Raw genomic sequence first — 19304 nt, 5'->3', positions numbered from 1 at the left:
CCATTTCCTTTTTCAATGCATGAAAGTGAAAAGTGAAAGTGAAGTCACTCAGTCGTGCCAGACTCTTAGCGACCCCATGGACTGCAGCCCACCAGGCTCCTCTGTCTATGGGATTTTCCAGGCAAGAGTACTGGAGTAAGGTGCCACTGCCTTCTCCCAAATAAGCTCTAAATATTACATTGTACAGCACTGGGAATATAGCCAACATTTTATAACAACTATAAATGGGGTATAATCTATACTCTACAAAAATTTTGAAACACTACGCTATACATCTTTATCATATAATACTGTAAACCAGCTATACTTCAAACGTTAAAAAGATCATTCAAAAAGAAAAAATCAATGTAATTCATCATATTAACAGAATAAATATAGAACAGTCATATGATCATCACAAAACAGGAAAGCATTTTTATCCTTTTTTTTTTTAATTGGAGGATAATTTCTTTACAATGTTGTGTTGGTTTCTGCTGTTCAACAACAGGAATCAGTCATCAGTTTATATATATATATAATTTCCCCTCCCTCTGAAGTCTCCCTCCTTCCTCCCATCCCACCCCTCTAGGTCATCATAGAGCACCAGGCTGGGCTCCTCAAAACAGGAAAGCATTTGATAAAACTCAGCACCAATTCATGATAAAACCTGGCACACTAAGAATAGAAGTTAACTTTCTTAATCTGATATAAAAATGTCTATGTAAATCCTACATCAAATAATGTACTTAATGGTGAAAGATAGCTTTTTCTCTGAGATAGGAACAACATAAGGATGCTCACCATCACCACTTCTATTAAACATTTTGAGAGAGTATAGCCAGTGCAATAATACTGGCTATTAAAGGGATAAAAAGTATAAAGACTGGAAAGTAAGAAATACAGTGTCTTTATTCATAGAAAACCTACTATCTACAAAAATCTAAAAACTATTTAATAAATGAATTTAGCAAGGTCACTGAAATAAAGTCAACAAATAAAAATCAACTATATTTTTACATCCTAACAGCAAATAATTATAAAGTAAAATTTTAAAATTCCAGTTACAGTAACACAACTATATATTACCAGTGGCATTATTTTTTGGAAGATTTATAATGCCTATATCTCAGTATTTCTGCCCTTAAAGAGGTAAGTTAATGCTCAGCTCAAACTCATTGTTGTAGACTGCTCTAACTTTTTTTTAAAGAATAAGAAAAGTAAAATTGAATATACAGTCTCCAAAAGTTTTAATGTTTGCTGAAATTCTTTTAAATTATTAAAGAGGTAAAAATAGAGTCATTTGTGTACTCTAACATGTGTGTGTGTGTCAGTCGCTCAATCATGTCCGACTCTTTGCAACCCCATGGACTAGAGTCCTCCAGGCTGCTCTGTCCATGGGATTCTCCAGGCAAGAATACTGGAGTGAGTAGCCATTCCCTTTTTCCAGGGTATCCTCCTAACCCAGGGATCAGACCCGGGTCTCCTGAATTGCAGGCAGATTCTTTACCATCTGAGCCACCAGGGAAGCCCTATACTCTAACATACATATATACAAATATAAAAATATCCTGTATTTCCCTGTTTAGCATCTCAAGATGAAATTTAAAGATAAAATAATCTACCTAATACAATTAAACAATAACTATATGTATATATCAACAATAACATAAAAGAGAAGTAAATACCAAAACAATATGGATTTCAATATACAAATACTCAAGCAAGATATAATATTCATACATGTACAGGTACATACACTGAATGAGACAGGTACGTTGTATTGATGTCTCAAACCAATTGGTGCTTTGGGCAAGTGATTTTTCTAAACACAATTAAGTATTAAATAAAATCTTTCCTTGCTTTACACAGCATTTTTAATCCTGGAAATTTCAGTGCATATGTAAAACCAATAAATATGTTCTAGGCTCAGAAAAGTATAGAGAGTTTTTCAACTTACCTCTTCAGCAAAACATCTGAAAATTGCACAGGACCCAGGAATAATTCATCATTAAATGGAACAATCAGGAACATTGCCGGCCATCAAGCATTTCCAGTTTCTGCCCAGTGAACGCTGCTAGAGCCCCTTGCATATTTCTAATATGTTCCACAGGAAGCACATAACAACAGGAAGCAGTATCATGTGCATTTGAGAAACCACTGACATAGTTCAGGCTCTAAACCCAGCTTTATCTCATGCTAACCATGGAAGCTGAAAACTCACTCAACCATGTATAGATCACCCCAACCAACATACATCACTTGCCTAACCTACACAGTCCCAAGCAGCAAGGACAAAAATCTTGAAAGAATTGAGTTTTCTCTAAAAGTATCACTTTTTCTAAAAATAGTCATGGTTGTTAAAACACACACACACACACACACACACACACACATTAAGGGGGTTTCCCTGGTAGTTCAGCTGGTAAAGAATCCACCTGCAGTGTAGGAGACCCTGGTTCGATTACTGGGTCAGGAAGTTCCCCTGGAGAAGAGATAGGCCACCCACTCCAATATTCTTGGGCTTTCTTGGTGGCTCAGATGGTAAAGAATCTGCCCACAATGTGGGAGACCTGGGTTCAGTCCCTGGGTTGGGAAGATCCCCTGGAGGAGGGCATGGCAACCCACTGCAGTATTCTTGCCTGGAGAATCCCTATGGACAGAGGAGTCTGGCGGGCTACCTTCTATGGGGTCACAAAGAGTCGGACACGACTGAGCAACCAAGCACAGCACTGATTTCATTTTGAACTGCTGACTGGGGAGTGTGCACCATAGTCTTTTAAATATTTAGGGTTTAGAAGTCTGGATCTGACAATATTCAAACTCCCAATCAGATTCTGTAATAACTTTCAGTAAAAAATCAAAATCTGTCAGGAAAGAGTGTGTTCTAATCCTAGTTTTACTGTGTTACAATGTCACACATAATTTTATTTGCTCACAAAATGTCATGCTTGTTATTTTGAAATAAAACATAGGAAAAAATTGAAAGAAGAACTATTTGCCCTAAACTGTTGTAGGAAAAAAAAGTTTCCACTCAAATTTTCAAACTCTGCACTATTCTTTTTTATTTCTGTTTCTAAAATCTTGTTGTACAAAATACTCAGAGAACTTAAAAATATAAGAAAAATTTGCAGCTGAACTTAATCGTTAAAATGCCTGTTTTCCAAATAAACACAGTCTAGAAAATTATGCAAAAGCCAGCATTTTCTACAGTTCACATTTCCCTTTTTATAATAAGTAAATTAATCCAACAATAAATAATGCTGAAAATTTTATTTTAAAACTGCTGTTTTCCCATGCTACTTACTCTCAAGCCCTTGCACACCATGTGAATGGTTTTGAAGATAAAATGACCCAGGTTTGAACCCCGGGTCTGCCACTTACTAGCTACGTGTCCCCATACAAATTCTTAATTCAGTTCTTTACACGTAAAATACCTCCAGCCTTGCAGTGTTGTGACAATGTGTGAAGCACCTTGCAGAGAGCTTTTCACATATTACTCGATCATTAAATAGGAGCTATGGTTGTTATTAGTATAATTAGCTGTCATGTTTGCCAATACCTAGTCATTAACTCATTCAACTATTTTCTCCTGAGTTGCCCCATACAAAGTTTTTTTCTGGCTTGCAGAGCATTTTGAGATGTTGGGTAAATGCTATACAACGCCGTTTGTGTTTAAAAGCCTCATCAGATTGTCTTAAGATGTACTGAAAAGAGGAAAAAGAAAGGCATTTATTAAACCACAGCTCAACATTTAGAGAACACTAGTCATGTGATGGTAGCTTATAAAAATTCTGTTTCTGCCTACCAACATTCTGATGATTTATTTGTCCCTGTCAGTCTCTTGAGATTTTACCTGGTTCTTGTTTTCAATCTTTCCAAGCAGAGGTAACTTCCAAACAAAGCACAACGTTTTGGTGGGTTTCCTGTGGTACTTTTCAGCACAAAGACTAATTTTTAGATATTTATGTTTCATATTTAGGTCACCAACTGGCACTTTGGAATCTACAAATAGCTCTCATGGTCTGGTTACCATGGGCACACTTTCTCTTTAACATGCTCACACACTCCATCTCTCATCTCACACTTAACTGGTCCTGTCAACACACACCCATCTCCCAGCCCTGAAAGGATTCTTTGATCTCTAAGAAGTTAGCTTGTGAGGGCCTTAGTAGAAACAGAATGATTCATAACCTATTTGGGATCTCAAACCCCTTCAAAATTTTGAGGAAAAACTACTGACATTCTCAGCATACACAAACAAAAGTGGACATGCATATAAAACCACATTTCATAGACTCCTTGACAAACCAGGAAGCTATGATTGATTGCCGTGTTTCTCAAACTCTTTTGAGTAGGATTTGCAATAAGAAACAGATCTGACATTAACGCAGCCCATATCTACATAAATAAACATAAATACCTAAAACAGAAGTTACAGGAAACAATTATTTACACTGAGCATACACAATGGTTTCTGATATTTTCTATCTTATTTCATTTTTCTACAAGGTTGCTTGAGATTCACTAAATTGCTTTCTTATGACCCACAACCTTAAGCACAGTGCTCTGGTCTAAGATTACTCCATTTTCAATATAAGAAAACAGATCCAAAGGGTTTTGTGCTAGGTCAGTAATGAGTTAAGTGACAAAACAAGAAGGAACCTAACCATTCTCACTTACCAAGGCTCCTTCCAAAATAAAGTGGAACAAAATTCTAAATACCAACTCCCCTCAAAAAGGCAGCTGGGGGGTTGAATATTGATCACTTTATCATCCTGTATCATCCTGTACACACTGTATCATACTGTATCATCCTGATACACTTGAGAAAGTGAGAGTGTTTCCATTCTAAATGATGGTGAATATTAACCTAACCTGAGCCTCCAGCTCAGTCTCAATTTCTTCTAAACCATGCCTCTGGCCTAGCATGACAGGGCATATAAGCATATTTTTTTTCTTTCCAGAAACCCTTTCTCCAGCTACTGAAAACAACACAAGAAAGGCCAACATTCTCCCCGAGTTCATTTAAAATATTTTAAACAAACATGCACATGTTTTATTTGTCCATGAGAGCCTGGCTTACAAATAGCAGTGGACAGGTCCTCTTTGATTTACCAGGGCCATGCAAATCTCCCCGCTCAGGCTGTTTAATTAAAATTTAAACATCAAAACCACAGAGATCAATATGTGGACATGAATGATCCAGAGCCTATTAGACCTAAATCTACAAACACCAGCTACCCCAGCTCCTTTTAAAGCCTCAATTATAGAGAGAGAGATGGTTTAAGAGCCTTCCTTACAAACAGCGTGATAGATTAAAATACCAGCCTCCCTACCAGCATCAGGCTGTGTGTTTTTGATTTGTTTGGTTAGTCGGGTTTTGTTTATTTTTAATATGAAATAAGCATCCTGTCCATTAAAGTAAGACTGCACGCCACAAAGTGTGGCCGAGGACTGGGCTGAAGAAGGCCAAGCAAGCAGTCCTGCGCACAGTAGAGTCAGCAGGCTTGGGGCCTGTGCGGGTCTCACTGATCACTCCAACATCTCGTCTCGGGTGTTGGGAAGGGTCGGTGGTTACAAGTAACCCGCCCGGAGTTGCGTGCCACGCATCAGCTGGGCATCCAAGCCCTGTCCCCAGGGGCAAAGTGCTGCAGTGTCCTTAAAGCAGACCGCTCTGGGAGGAAAGAGTGGAGTGCAAATTGCTGCGCAGAGGCTTGGGGTGAGATCAGCGAATGCCTGCTGGGGGGCGGAGCGCGATGCAGCAGGCAAACCCTAAAATTAGCGCTAGGGGGGCTGGGGCTGGCCCAGGTGGTGAGATGATGGAATGGCAGCTGCCCAGGAGCTTTCCCCGGGAGCTTTGCTGCCTGAATACCCTGCACCTTCCTCCTGCACCCGACCCGGAGCAGCACCTACGCAGCACCAAGGACGGGCTCCTTCCCGGGAACAGGATTGGGGTACGCCCTGTAGCCTCCCGAGCCTAGAGATCTAGAGCTCCTCCCCTGTTTGCGGAAGAAAATGTACGGAGCCTCCGAATTCAAAACCTCAGTATGGTCCAGAATCGTTGTTGAGCTTAAAATATTTGTCTGGCTCCCTTTAGAGACCTCTGTGCTTTCCTGAATTTTCCTTTAAATCTGTTCTGTCTTCCCCCATGCCTCAACAGAATTGGGGGATGTGGGGGGAAGGTGCTGGGGGAGGGCCCAGGGATCTAGGGACCGAGGCTAGGGTTAGGGTGGGGGGAGAGTTTGCATCTGAAAATTTCTCTGCAAGATAAACACTTCTGAAGGTCAGTGACAGCTCCCTGTTGGATCCTCCTGAAAAGGTGAATCTTCATTAAAGGATTCTTGGTCCACATTTTTCTTAAGAACCCAGACTGTAAAAAGTCTGAAGTATTTCAGATATTGCAATTCCAATAATGCACTGAAGACCTGTATATTAAGTAATGTGAACACTCTTGAAATAAAAGCAAGCTATTACTAGGAAGTTTTTGAAATGTAAATATGTGGTTCTCAGCCAGGATTAAATGAAGAATGCAAAAATGTTCTTATATTTAGTAGCACAAAAATGGAAAACTGAAAGACACAGTATTTGGAAACCAGAAACCGGTTAATTTTAAATGTCATGTTTATTATATAACTAGACTTTTAAAATAATATATGCACACTAACTTTAAACCAGCCATTTAATCTACACTCAGCATGTCCACGGAGTGACATCTTAACCCTAGCATCTTTTAGCCTTCCCTCTGCAGTCAGCCTCTTACCTTTATTTTCAGAATCTTTCATTCTCTCCCTCCTGCCTCTGCTGCAAAGGAGCAGGAAAGTCCGGCTGATTCTGCAACTCTGACTCTAGATCTGTCATTCAGACAGTCAGCAGTCTCGGGGACAAAGTCCCTCAACGGAGGAGCACCAGGGCTCTGATAATTGCATGCAAGTCAGTGTGCTGGGTTATAATTTTGCTTATGCTGAAGCGGAAAGGATGGAGATGAAGGCAGACGTAAACACAAATTCCAAAACATGGCATGGAACTGGATCTGGAGCCTAGGCTTGCCATTCCTTGCAGTAGGTTAGGGCACTGTTTAGTGCCTGCTTCTCTCCAGAGAGATTTGATTCAAATTGAAAGGGGAACGTGTGTGCCGTGCACCAAGCTTATCCTCAAATGGAGACCTTCATTTTGGAGGTGGATTAAGAGCCCTGTGCCATTTCTTCTTACATATTCATTCATTCAGCAAACATTTCCTTTACCTTTCTGTGAACCAGGCTCTGTGCTAAGTACTGGGATAAAACAGTGACGGAACCAGCCCCAGCCTTCAGGCCACTCACCAGCTGTTACAATGCATCATACAGTGCCATACAATGACTGTATCTGCTGTATGGACCTAGATTATTGAACCCATTTCACCCAGGCATAAGTTGGTACTCAAGGCTTTAAAGCCACTAGATGGCTGAGACAGAAATGATCTGTGGAAAGCCAGACCAAGACCCCTCTGTTAGACAGTCAGGAATACTCAAGCAAACCTTTCAATCATCCAGTTCCAGCTTACTTTCAATCATTGCATAGCTCCAATCCATTCCTTCATTCATTCACTCAACAAGTGGTTATCTGTGCCAGGCACAACTCCACCTGCTAGTGACTCAGGAGGGCAGGAAAACAGACCAAATACCTGCTCTCGCGGCTGTCACATCTGGGTGGGAGGCTTCACACAGGCCATAAACAAATAAATACAAACATAATTAATGGCAGTGAATGCTGTGAATAAAACTGAAGCATGATAATGACGTAAAAGAGGTGCTATTTTAGATAGCGTGGCCAGGGCGGTACCATTTAGCATACATTTGTGGGAAATGGATCAGAGTTATCACAGTCCCTTCTAAAAATCTTCACTCAGAAATTGTTTTAAAAGTTCTGAACTCTCACAACCTCCTTAGCTCCAAGTGCACTCACTAATGGGCAGTGTTTGTTCCCCATTATACAGATTGGTAAACTGATATTGAGAAAGATTAACTGACCCAATCCAGGCCCTCACTAAGTTGGAAGAAGAACAACAAAAAGAAATACATCCTTTGCCATACAGCAGAAACTAACACATCACTGTATATCAACTATATCCCAATTAAAAAGTATTAAAAAAAATAAACCAACCTATTACTTTCATCCCCAGTACAATACTAACATGGAAGTTTTGCTGGAGGGAGGAGAGGTAAGAAGGTGAAGACCTCTCTCTACCACTATTACCTGAGTTGTGTAGGGCAGGTGATTTAACCTCTCTGTCACCAGTTTCCTCATTTGTAAAGTGGGGCTAAGCATTCCTGCCCTGTGTATATTCTAGGCTGTTCAGGAGGTCAAAAGAGAGAATAGACATGCCACTTTATAAACCAAGTTCTATATAAATGTAAAGTATAATTATCAACATACTTGGGCACATTAAGAGAACTAATTGCTAGTGTTTACCTGCTCATTACTGCAGCCCAAGTTAAACACAGCTATGGAGCATAAGCTTGTCATGACCACAGGGGTCCTGGAGTTGACTGCTAGCTGCCACAATTTAAAGACTCCTCCAAAGTATGGGGTAATTTTATCTATTTTTCCATCTTTCCTAGACAGTGCATAATAACTTTATGCTCATCTTTGAAAAAAGGCCAATGAGAAAAATCTGCCTTCACCGGAACTCCTCACTGGCCACCAAATGGACCAGGATGGCCCATAAATCACTTCAAAGAAAAAGGCATCTCCATCTCCAAGGCCCAAGGCCAGGGCAGCCGAAAAGCGCCCAGCTCAGAGCTCCTTTAGGGGCAGATAGGGTGAAGAAGGAAGCGCTAAGAGCCACCATCCAGGTACTCTTTCATCCAGTAAATATTCATTATGCCAGACACTGCTCTGAACACAACGAATAACACAGTGTTGAACAGAACATTCTGTTCTTAAAGAGCCTGTGGTCTCAGGACAAGAGCTTTCCACAAGGTCTGCTGAGGAAAGGCTTGCGTTTGAATAGGAGAGCAGAAGAGGCCAGGTCCAAACATAAGCTCTGCCATTTCCTGGCTCCTGAGGTAGCTGGGATATGTTCCTGCGCCTCTCTTAGTCTCTATTGCCTGATCTGTAAGATGCAGACAATAAGGTACCTAACTCCTAGGGCAGGATGAGGCTCAAGTGAGTTAGTGCATGTCAAGTACACAGCACAAAACATGACGCATAAAGGGAGGGCTCCATAAATGCTGTTAAGACTAGTATTATCACCTGCTGATCTGGATCAAGCATGCCCCTCTGCACCTCAGTTTCCTCATAAAATGCAGAAAATAATAAACAGATAATATGGCTACTGCGAGAATTACATATCAGGAAAACTATATAGCCCTGGCACACAGGATCAGCTCAAGCCCTGCCAGGCTCACTCCAGGCCCCTTTTAATCAAGCAGATTTTCCAAGAACATGTTTTCCCTCATGATACAGATTTTACAGAAGCCTTAGATTGTCTGATTCTGTGGCCATTCTAAGCAGTGTTTGGTAATTCTCAGAAGTCTTGTCTGGCCCGCAGTAAACAAGGATGTGGCCACATCAAGGCCACACCCAGTTGAGGAACAAGGATGAACTCAAGCCTTGGAGCTTTCCAGAACAAGGCAGTGTCTCTGGCAGACCCTACGCTCCTATTAAACTGGTACCCACAACCATTAATGGAAATGATATTCCATCTCAATAACCAAGTTTAGGGAACGCGTCAGGCAGGCTCCACTGGCCACAAGTCCCTTCACAGCTCTGCCCAGTCCTTGTCTTCTCAGATGCCACTTCTGAGTCATTAGACTGGTGAGTCATGCCCAGCGAGGGAGGCCATCTTGAGAGCAAAACCAAAAAGAATTTTCAAGAACAATGAGTGACACCCTGAACTGAAAGAGAATAAGGCTTTTCATTGTCCTAGCAAAATAACAATGAAAAAAAAAAAAAACACGCTGCTGTTAACACTGTGGGTTCAACTGCCCAGCTGTAAATTTTACTGAGAAGAAAAACTCAGCAAAAAAAAAAGCTTTCACATTCCCTTGGAAATCTGAGAGCAAAAGAGACTTGGAGGCTCTGTCTCAAATGAGGCAAACCCAATGATCTTTGGGTAACTTGCCTGGACTCTCTTCTGGCTTAGTCATTCATTTTCGAAACATGCCAGGGTAGGGTGACAGGAGGGTGACTTCACCTGCACCACCACATTTGGTCCTCCCCCAGCCAAGCCTCTGTTTGGTTTGCTCAGCCATGAGAGAGCTATCTGGAGTGAGAAAACTGCTGCCTGGAGGTGGGCAGGGGGAGGGGGGTTTGTGATTAGGGGCACCACAGAGGAAGGCAGCATGACTATCAGAAAAGCTGGGTAGGCTCTGATGAAGCCAAGCCACAAGGCAAGGGGAAGAGAATTCACACATGCAGTGCCTACTCTGTGCCAGGCACTCTTCTCATCAGCAGCACCATACATTTAAAGAGAACTTATTTGCCAAGCACGGCCTTTAAAGCAAGGACTTTCACAGCACACTGCCTGGGTTTGAATCCAAGCTTACTAGTTGTGTAATTTTGAAAACATTACTTACCCGTTTTGTGCTGCAGTTTTCTCACTTATAAAATAGAGACTGTAAAACAGGGTTACTGTAAGAACTAAACAAAATTAAAATATTCACATGTTTAGGACAATGGCTGGCACACAATAAGCTGTGCAGCATGCATGTTAACACTTGCTGGTCCATCTTTTTAATTTTTTTTTCTGGCCGTGCTGCAAGGCTTGCAGGACTTTTGTTCCCAGACCAGGAATTGAACCTGTGCCTCCTGCAGTGGAAGCAAGGCGCCTTAACCAAGGGACCACCAGGGAAGTCCCAGCCCATCTTTTCAGATGAGAAAACTGAAGCAGAAAGAAGAAAGGAGATTTGCTGAAGGACACACAGCTACCTGGTGGCAGAACCTGGATACTGCCTGTCATTGACTTCTCACAAACCCTGGGTAGGAAGTGACATCCTCTTCCTTCTATCAGGGAGAGCCCGGAAGGCAGAGAGCTTAGTAACCTGCTTATCACACAAGCTGGCAAACGGGAGTTAAGATTGAAAATCCCACATTCGCTGTCTTTAAAGCCTTTGCACATCCCACTAGGCCTGTTCTCAAGCATTAGCGTACATCAGAATGACTGCAGGGCTTGGTTAAGCATAGGCTGCTGGGCCCTATCTCCAGAGTTTCTGATTGGGTAGTTCTGTGGTGGGGGGGCAGGGACTGGCATTTCTGACAAGTTCTGGAGACACTGTTGCTGCTGGTCTGGAGCCCGCATTGCCTACAATCAGGCATCTGTATGTAGAACAGAGAGTAGAAGGGATGGGGCCCAAAGGTATGGGTCCCACCGTGGCAAAGGCTTGATTACTCCCCTGGGCCTAGCAAACATACTTTGCATTTACATGGCCCTTTGATAGTTATGATCTCATCTGATCTTTCCAACATCCCTAGGTAGTGATCATTCTCCCCATTCATTGTGATTTGTTTGTAGGAACATATGGTTAAGAAAATGGCAGTAAGAGCATAAACCACAGGTCACCTGACAAGTGTTCTGTTCTTTCCTCCAAGTAACTAGTCCTGGAAGCACTACCTGCTGATGGAGACTGACTCCACTTCCAACCTGTGACTTTACAAAAAATAACTTCAATTCAGGCAAGGGCACTTTGGCCCACCACAGTTTGTGGGAGGTAATTTCTGGTGGGAAGAGCATAAGACCCATTTTCTACCATCATTTCAAGGACTAGGAAAGGCTACTGCTCACAAAATACTTCCACCAACTATTTGCTCCCTGCTCAATAACCTAAAAGCTTTGATATTTGACTAAAATGTGATTCTCTATAAAAGATGAACGCAACTTGGGGGGTTTATTTCTACTGGAGCACAGCTTGTTCATTTAGAACAGCTTGCATGGTTACTATAGTTTTTAAAGTTGCTTGGACATATAAGCCACTAACTCATTAGTATCTAGAATATTTCAAGAACTCCTATAAGTAGATAAGAAAAAAACAAACCCCCAAGAAAAAACTGGGAAAAGACATAAACAGGCATTCACACGTCTTCGTCACATATGGCCAATATTCATATGAAAAAATCCTCAGCTTCATTATTTGTCAGGGAAATTCAATATAAAACAACCAGGCAGTACCACTTCATACCCTTCAAAAAGGCAGACACCACTGAGTGTTAGCAAGAAAGTAAGGAATCAATATATATATCCTAGAGGATTCAATTATTACTTATTCATTCATGTATTGTCATCCAATAAATACATAAACATATTTACATTCATCTTCTACATTCAGGATACAATGTTAAGCTGAAAAGATGCCAGGGATTCCCAGAAGCTATGCTACTTCTCACCTGTAGTCTCCTGGTGGAAAAAAAGATGGGAAGGGGAGAGGAGGATACTGACATGGAAGGCCTTCCAGTTGGTCCAGAAGGGACTGCTGCCCCTAAGAAGCTTCCAGTCATGTTTCACCCCACCACCCACTGAACTTCCCATATTTCTGGTGTGATCATATGGTTGAATATCTGGACTAAAATTAATAAAAATAACCACCACCTGTGAGCTACTATGTACCAAGCACTTTATATACATTAACCCATTTAATCATCACAGTAACCTCTTAGGAATATCATTCCTATCTTACATATGATAGATAAATGAGTTTTAGAAAGATTCAGCACCCTGCCCAAGATCACACCATTTATTAGTGTGCCACTCATCAGTGGCAGCTTTAAATCACAGTCTGTCTGGCACCAAACCATTATAGATGCCCTAAGTGATGTTGACATCATGAGAAATTCAGGCCACCTTTAAGAAAAAATAAATAAAATTTGGAATATGGATTTCACTCATTGCATAATATTCATTCATTTTACTTCTTCCTTCTATGAGTATAGATATTGGAACATGTTTATTTTGTCTGACGTGGAAGAAAGGAAGCTGTGTGGATAACCAGGCCTAAATCGGCCACACACCAGTCCTGTGAACTTCAGCAAGCTACCCGTCTCTTGCTTCACTTTCCTCATCTCTAAAATGCGGGAAATAAATACCATCTGTCATCCTTCTTTCCAAGGTTTGTTAACATCTAAACAAAACCTCATAGTTGAGCTATTCTGTAAACTGTAAAGTGTCATATAACATAAGACATTTTAATGGCCTCATCTCCAGGTTGGGGGTGGGGAGAAAATAGGGAAATATAGTGATCAGCCAAGATCCTACTGAAGAAAAGAGAGGTGTGGTGTGGCAGTGGGCCCTGGGAATCCATGGGTGAAGTCTAGGATGGGAACAGAGAAGAGGAGAGGATGGCTGTGTATATAGCATACACCTGGGTTTAAAAACTGTAAAACTAGAAAGCTTATCCTAACCCAATTCACTGCAGTAGGAATATCCATTTATTCCTCTTTTGCAAAACATTCACACAACACCCGGAGAAACATTATGCATGTATCACTAAAGCAATACTTGTTGCAATTCCCAATCTATTCAACTACTCAGGCAAGCTGAAAAGAAAAGCGGGGGTGGTCAGCCTTCAGACCTACTAAGTTTCAGCAACCGTTTGATGCAAGGAGAAAGGAATTTAATTGGCACACAGACTAAAAGTAAGAATACATCCTTTGAAAGCTCGCAAGATGACAATGCCAAGCTACAGAGTCTCCCTAACTATCCATAATTGAAAAGCTTATTTCTAACACAATAAATAAATATTTGAAAATTGTTTTTGCCCTTTGTCAAATTTCTCTTTAGAATGCTTACTATGTGCCAGCACTTTACAATTATTAACTCATTAATTCATTTAGTCTTCCAAACAACCCTGGGGTGGAGGTGGGGATGACGCCAACACCAATGACAGGGCCCTGGTGCAGTCTCCCTTCGGCCCCGGTCGGCCATTTTAGAGCTCAAGGCATGTTAGCCTCGGAATAAGAATGCTCACATGATGGAAACAGATGAAAAGGACAAGACAGGAGACACACACACACAAGCAAACAGGTATCTTAAAAGTACAAAATCCGGACTTAGCTGGATGGGGGATGCAAAGATGAAGTGGATGAGAACTTGCCTACATGGAACCTGTAACAGCAGATGAACAGTGACAAACGTCCTATGGACGACGAAATACGGAGAGAGAGGCTACAGGTGGCACGAAGCCCCGGAAAGGCTTCACAGGGGAGATGGCATTTGTGCTAGTCCTGAGGGATGGGTAGGAATTGGCCAGGCTGAGAGACCAATGCATGGCCACTGCAGACAGAGATAAAGCAGTGAGCCAGCATATCGGATCAGGCCCTGTGTTCAGAACATGCCGGGAACACGCAGTGTCTTCCCAGCTCACTTGGAATAAAATCCCAACTCCTTGTTACACCCTACTCAGACCCTGAGCAGGCCCTGTCTCCCTTACTTTCCCCTTGCTAAGCTCAGGCACTGGGATGCTATCCACCTGTTATTGCCTCTGGCAGGATGCTCTAACCCTGGCTCCATGCTGGAGTAACTCCGGATCAGTCTTCAGGCTCCGCTGCAATGGCATCGCCTCAGAGACCCTCCCTGGCCACCTTCCACGTGAGCCAGGGCCCCTCTACCTTTTTGCCTCTCCCAGCAGATGATCTGATTCCTGCCAAGTACACACGGCAATTTGTAATGGGGATTTTTACCGGTCTGAAGTGTGTAATGTAGGTTCCCCTTCTGGAAGTAGTTCCATGAGCTGTGGCCTTGTCTATTTGGTTCTCTCCCGACCCTGACACACTGGGGAGCTCCATAAACGTTTTGGAATGAATGAAAGCAGTAAGTCAGTGATTGAATACATGTGAGTGAAGGCCTAGTTGAGGACAAGGTGGAATGTGTTTGGAAAATAGGTAATCGTGACTAGAGCGTACATGATAACAGGTTGGAAAGGGGGTGGGTCCAGATTGGGAGGACCTAAAAGGCAGACCTGGATCGGATTAACTCCCCCAACGGGTACTGCATTGCAGGTGCCAGCCAGGTGTTTGGGGGTGGGGGATGCAAACTGTTTCTCCGAGGCACCCCGGATTCCCTCTGCTAAGAGCCAAACGGACACACTGGGACTTCTTCGGGAAATAAGCAAGCTGCAACCACCTGGGCCAAGGGGAGATGCTCAAGGGTGGAGGCGGATGGAGAGGAGGGAAGAGGACTGTCTTTGAGCGACCCCGGGGGAGCTCCAGCACTGGTCTAGTCCCTGCGGCCAAGGGTCAGGATGGAGGGTCGCCCAGGCAGGGCCAGACATCCAGGAGGCGTCGCTCCCCCCGCCGTGGGTCCCGGGGAGTTGCGGGGGTGGGTTGGGAGCCGAGAACCCAGCGGGAGATGCCACCTACGGCCTTCGGGGCCACCGCAGCCCCCAGCAGTCGAAGGCCGGCGCCCGCGGCGCGCAGTAACAGGTCCCGCGGCCGCGCCCACACTCACCCTGCGCAGCCTTGGAAGCCGAGCGCGTCCGCCAGAGCCGCCGGGTCGCCTTCCACGGCCGCAGCGAAGAAAACAGCCTCCGGCTCTTCTTGCCGCTCTTCTCAGTTGCTCCCATCTGTGCGCCCGCACCCCTCCCCCGCCGCCCGCCGCCGCCCGTGGGTCGCCTCCCGCTTCCCCGGCCGCCGCGCGTCTGCCAGGTGCCGGGCCGTCGCGGGGGAGGACGCGGCCGCGGGGGGAGGAGCTTGCGGTCGGGCGGGGGGCGGGGGCTGGGGGTGGGTACCGCGCTCGCGCCGAGCCTGGGGGCGCTGCCGGGATGCGCCAGCCCGGGGGAAGCGCTCAGCAGCTCACGGCTCAAAGCTTTAGTCATTCGTCCTTGATTCCGGAGGTGTCCACAGATTGCCCGACTACAGCTCGGCATCATTAATTAACACAAAAACTCCTGGGATATGCGCTGATTTTTATCCCCAAATTACAAAAGAGAAAATTGAAGCTCCGAAAGGTCAGGTAATTGACCGGGAGATCACAGTCTCTAAACCATGCAGATTCCTAAGTCCTCGGCTCTGACTGCATTTGTTCATTCCCTTCTACTTCCTCAGGATGATTCCACGTTATGTTCGAATTTTTTTAGGTGTGACAGATATTCCTGTTTTCTTCATATAACAGATTAAGAATCACCTGTTTTTCTCTTTTTTTAAGAACCTAGTCTATGTCCAGGGACTTTTACACATATGCCATTAAACCTCATACTACCGCTGTGGGGTAGAAAGCATTTCCCCATTTGCCAGATGAGGAAACTGAGATGTCAGAGCTGAGGTAGCCCAGCCTTCTCACCACTTCGTCTCTGTAGCGATTTTGCTTGTAGCTGGGGGAGTCCAAGAGAAGAAGAGCAAAACCAAGACTCCTTAACAGGGCCTGGCTGCAATAGTAATAGCTCATGTGTATAGAAGGTCTTTCATGTGTCGGGTTTTACATACATTATTTAACTCTCCCAATGTTACTCATGGGAGAGAAATTATTAATATCTATGCTTAACAGCGGAGAAGGCAATTTCACCCCACTCCGGTACTCTTGCCTGGAGAATCCCATGGACGGAGGAGCCTGGTGGGCTGCAGTCTGTGGGGTCGCTAGGAGTAGGACACGACTGAGCGACTTCATTTTCACTTTTCACTTTCATGCATTGGAGAAGGAAATGTCACCCCACTCCAGTGTTCTTACCTGGAGAATCCCAGGGACGGCGGAGCCTGGTGGGCTGCCGTCTGTGGGGTCGCACAGAGTCCGACATGACTGAAGCGACTTAACAGCAGCAGCAGTATGCTTAACAGAGGGCTTCCCAGGTGGAGCTAGCGGTAAAGAATCCACCTGCCAGTGCTGGAGACACAAGAGTCAGTGTTTGATCCCTGGGTGGGGAAGATCCTCTGGAGTAGGGAATGGCAACTTACACCAGTATTCTTGCCTCAAAAATTCCATGGGCAGAGGAGCCTGGAAGGCTACAGTCCATGGGGTGGCAAACAGCTGGACAGGAATGAGCACATATATCCATATATACACTTAACTGATGGGGGAAACTGAGCATCAGAGAGGCCAGGTTACATATATAAAGCCTTAATAAAGTTTCTAAGTTAGGTTGAATCTTGCCATTTTTGTAGGTTCAAACAAAAAGCCCAGTTTATTATAGGACAGTTTCACCAAATGATCAAAATTTAAATAACCAAAGGAGGTAACTGATAATGCATCTAGATGATACACAGAGAAATATATATATTTATATGTTTATATATATATAACATATATATATGTTGTTTATATATACATATATATATGTTTCAGGACTTCCTGGTGGGCACCTTCGATCCCTGAGTTGGGAAGATCGCCTGGAAAAGGGCATGGCAACCTACTCCAGTATTCTTGCCTGGAGAATTCCATGGACAAAGGGGCTTAATGGGCTACAGTCCATGGGGATTGCAAAGAGTAAGACACAACTAAGCAACTAACGCTTTCATTTTTTTTCATATATGTTTAAGAGTCTTTGTCAGTGATAAACTGTTGATCATTATATTGGTAAGAAAATATCCAAGTTTTAGAAAATACATACTAAGATATTTAGGAGTAAATGGTCATGATGCATTTAATTTTCCTTCAAGTGCTTTACCAAAGAAGTTTCATATATATGTTTGCAGAGAGGGGAGAAGCAAATGATAAGGTAAATACAGCAAAATCATAATAATAGATGAATCTGTATAAAGAGTATATGGGTGTGCTTTGTACTACTCTTCATTCTTGCAAATTTTCTATAAAATTTCTATTTATTCTCAGGTGAAAGGGTAAAACAACCTTTGTTTCCTAGAAAAAGAAAATAAAGTGCGAAGACTCACTGTACCTGATATTAAGTCCTACTATAAGGCTATGTTTATCAAAACAATGTGGTCTTGCCAGAGGGATAGATGCATAGATCAGTAAATAACTCGAAAAACAGGGCTATACATGTATACCCAACAGATTTTTGACAAGGATGCAGAAGCAGTTCAGTGGAGGACAAACAGCTGTTTCAACAAATAATGCTGAAGCAAATGGACATGCGTTGGCAAAAAAAAAAAAAAAAAATTTACCTTGACGTAACCTGACACCTTATATGAAAGTCTAGAGAATGGATTATAGACTTAAATGTAGAATTATAAAACTTCTAGGGAAAAATAAGAATAAATCATCTGTGATCTGGAATACAACAGAGAGGTATCACCAAATGCATGATCCATACAAGAAAAGGCTGATAAATTGGACTCTATAAAAATTAAATACTTTTGCTCTGTGAAAGGCCCTTTTAAGAGGATGAAAATATAAGCTACAAAATGGACAAAAAATCCTTATCCAACAAAGGACTAGTATTTATAATATATAAAGAATCTTAAAACTCAGCATTAAAAAAATCCAGTTAGAAAATGTGCAAAAGGACTTACTTCCCTCATGGTTCAGAGGTTAACAATCCACCTGCCAAAGCAGGGACACAGTTTAATACTCGGTCCAGGAAGATCCCACATGTCATGGGGCAACAAAGTCCATGTTCTATAACTACTGAACTTGCACTCTAGAGCCCATGCTCTGCAACAGGAGAAGCCACCACAATGAGAAGCCTGCATACCACATTGAGAAACACCCCTGCTGGCTACAACTACAGAAAGCCCGGGCAACAGTGAAGATCCAGCACAGTCAAATATAAATAAATTTTTTAAAAATTTAATTGGAAATGTGTAAAAGACTTGAGCAGATATTTCAGTAGAGAGGATGGACATACAAATGTCAAATAAGCACACGAAAAGCTACCCAGCACCATTAGCTATTAAGGAAATACAAATTTAAACCACAATGATATATTAGTGCATACCTATTAGAATGGCTAAAATGAAAAATAATGATAACGTCAAACGCTGGTGAGGATGCAGAGGGAGAAACTGGATCATATATACATTGCTGGTAGGAATATAAATGGCACAGCCACTTTGGAAAAGAATTTGGCAGTTCTTATAAAACTAAACTTGGGCTCTAAAATCACTGCAAACTGTGACTGCAGCCATGAAGTTAAAAGACACTTGCTCCTTGGAAGATAAACTATGACAAACCTCAGTTCAGTTCAGTTCAGTCGACAAACCTAGACAGCATATTAAAAAGTAGAGACATCACTTTGCCAACAAAGGTCCACATAGTCAAAGCTATGGTTTTTCCAGAAGTCATGTACAGATGTGAGAGGTGAACTGTAAAGAAGGCCAAGCACCAAAGAATTGATGCTTTCAAACTGTGTGCTGAAGAAGATTCAAGTCTTGAGAGTTCCTTGTACAACAAGGAGATCAAACCAGTCAATCCTGAAGGAAATCAACCCTGAATATTCATTCCAAGGACTGATACTGAAACTCTAATA

The 19304-nt window shown here is 42.7% G+C and overlaps 1 protein-coding gene across 4 annotated transcripts in view; it reads right to left on the bottom strand.

The window, feature by feature from the left end:
• DNAJC6 (DnaJ heat shock protein family (Hsp40) member C6) overlaps positions 1 to 15605 on the bottom strand; it is a 172995-nt gene extending 157390 nt beyond the window's left edge. For 2 of the 4 annotated variants that reach the window (XM_069593855.1, XM_069593851.1), the window contains exon 1: positions 15395 to 15605. In XM_069593855.1, coding sequence (XP_069449956.1) covers positions 15395 to 15509 — 115 coding nt within the window. In that variant the 5' untranslated portion in view covers positions 15510 to 15605. Of the gene's footprint in view, positions 1 to 1936; positions 2092 to 6739; positions 6803 to 15394 lie in introns of those variants that run through there. The other 2 variants (XM_069593862.1, XM_069593871.1) reach the window with 2 other exon arrangements.
• Between the last annotated feature and the right edge of the window lie 3699 nt (positions 15606 to 19304).

The sequence above is a fragment of the Ovis canadensis genome, chromosome 1 (genome assembly GCF_042477335.2).
Source record: "Ovis canadensis isolate MfBH-ARS-UI-01 breed Bighorn chromosome 1, ARS-UI_OviCan_v2, whole genome shotgun sequence".
Classification (NCBI taxonomy): domain Eukaryota; kingdom Metazoa; phylum Chordata; class Mammalia; order Artiodactyla; family Bovidae; genus Ovis; species Ovis canadensis.
This window is presented reverse-complemented; position numbering and strand designations above follow the sequence as displayed.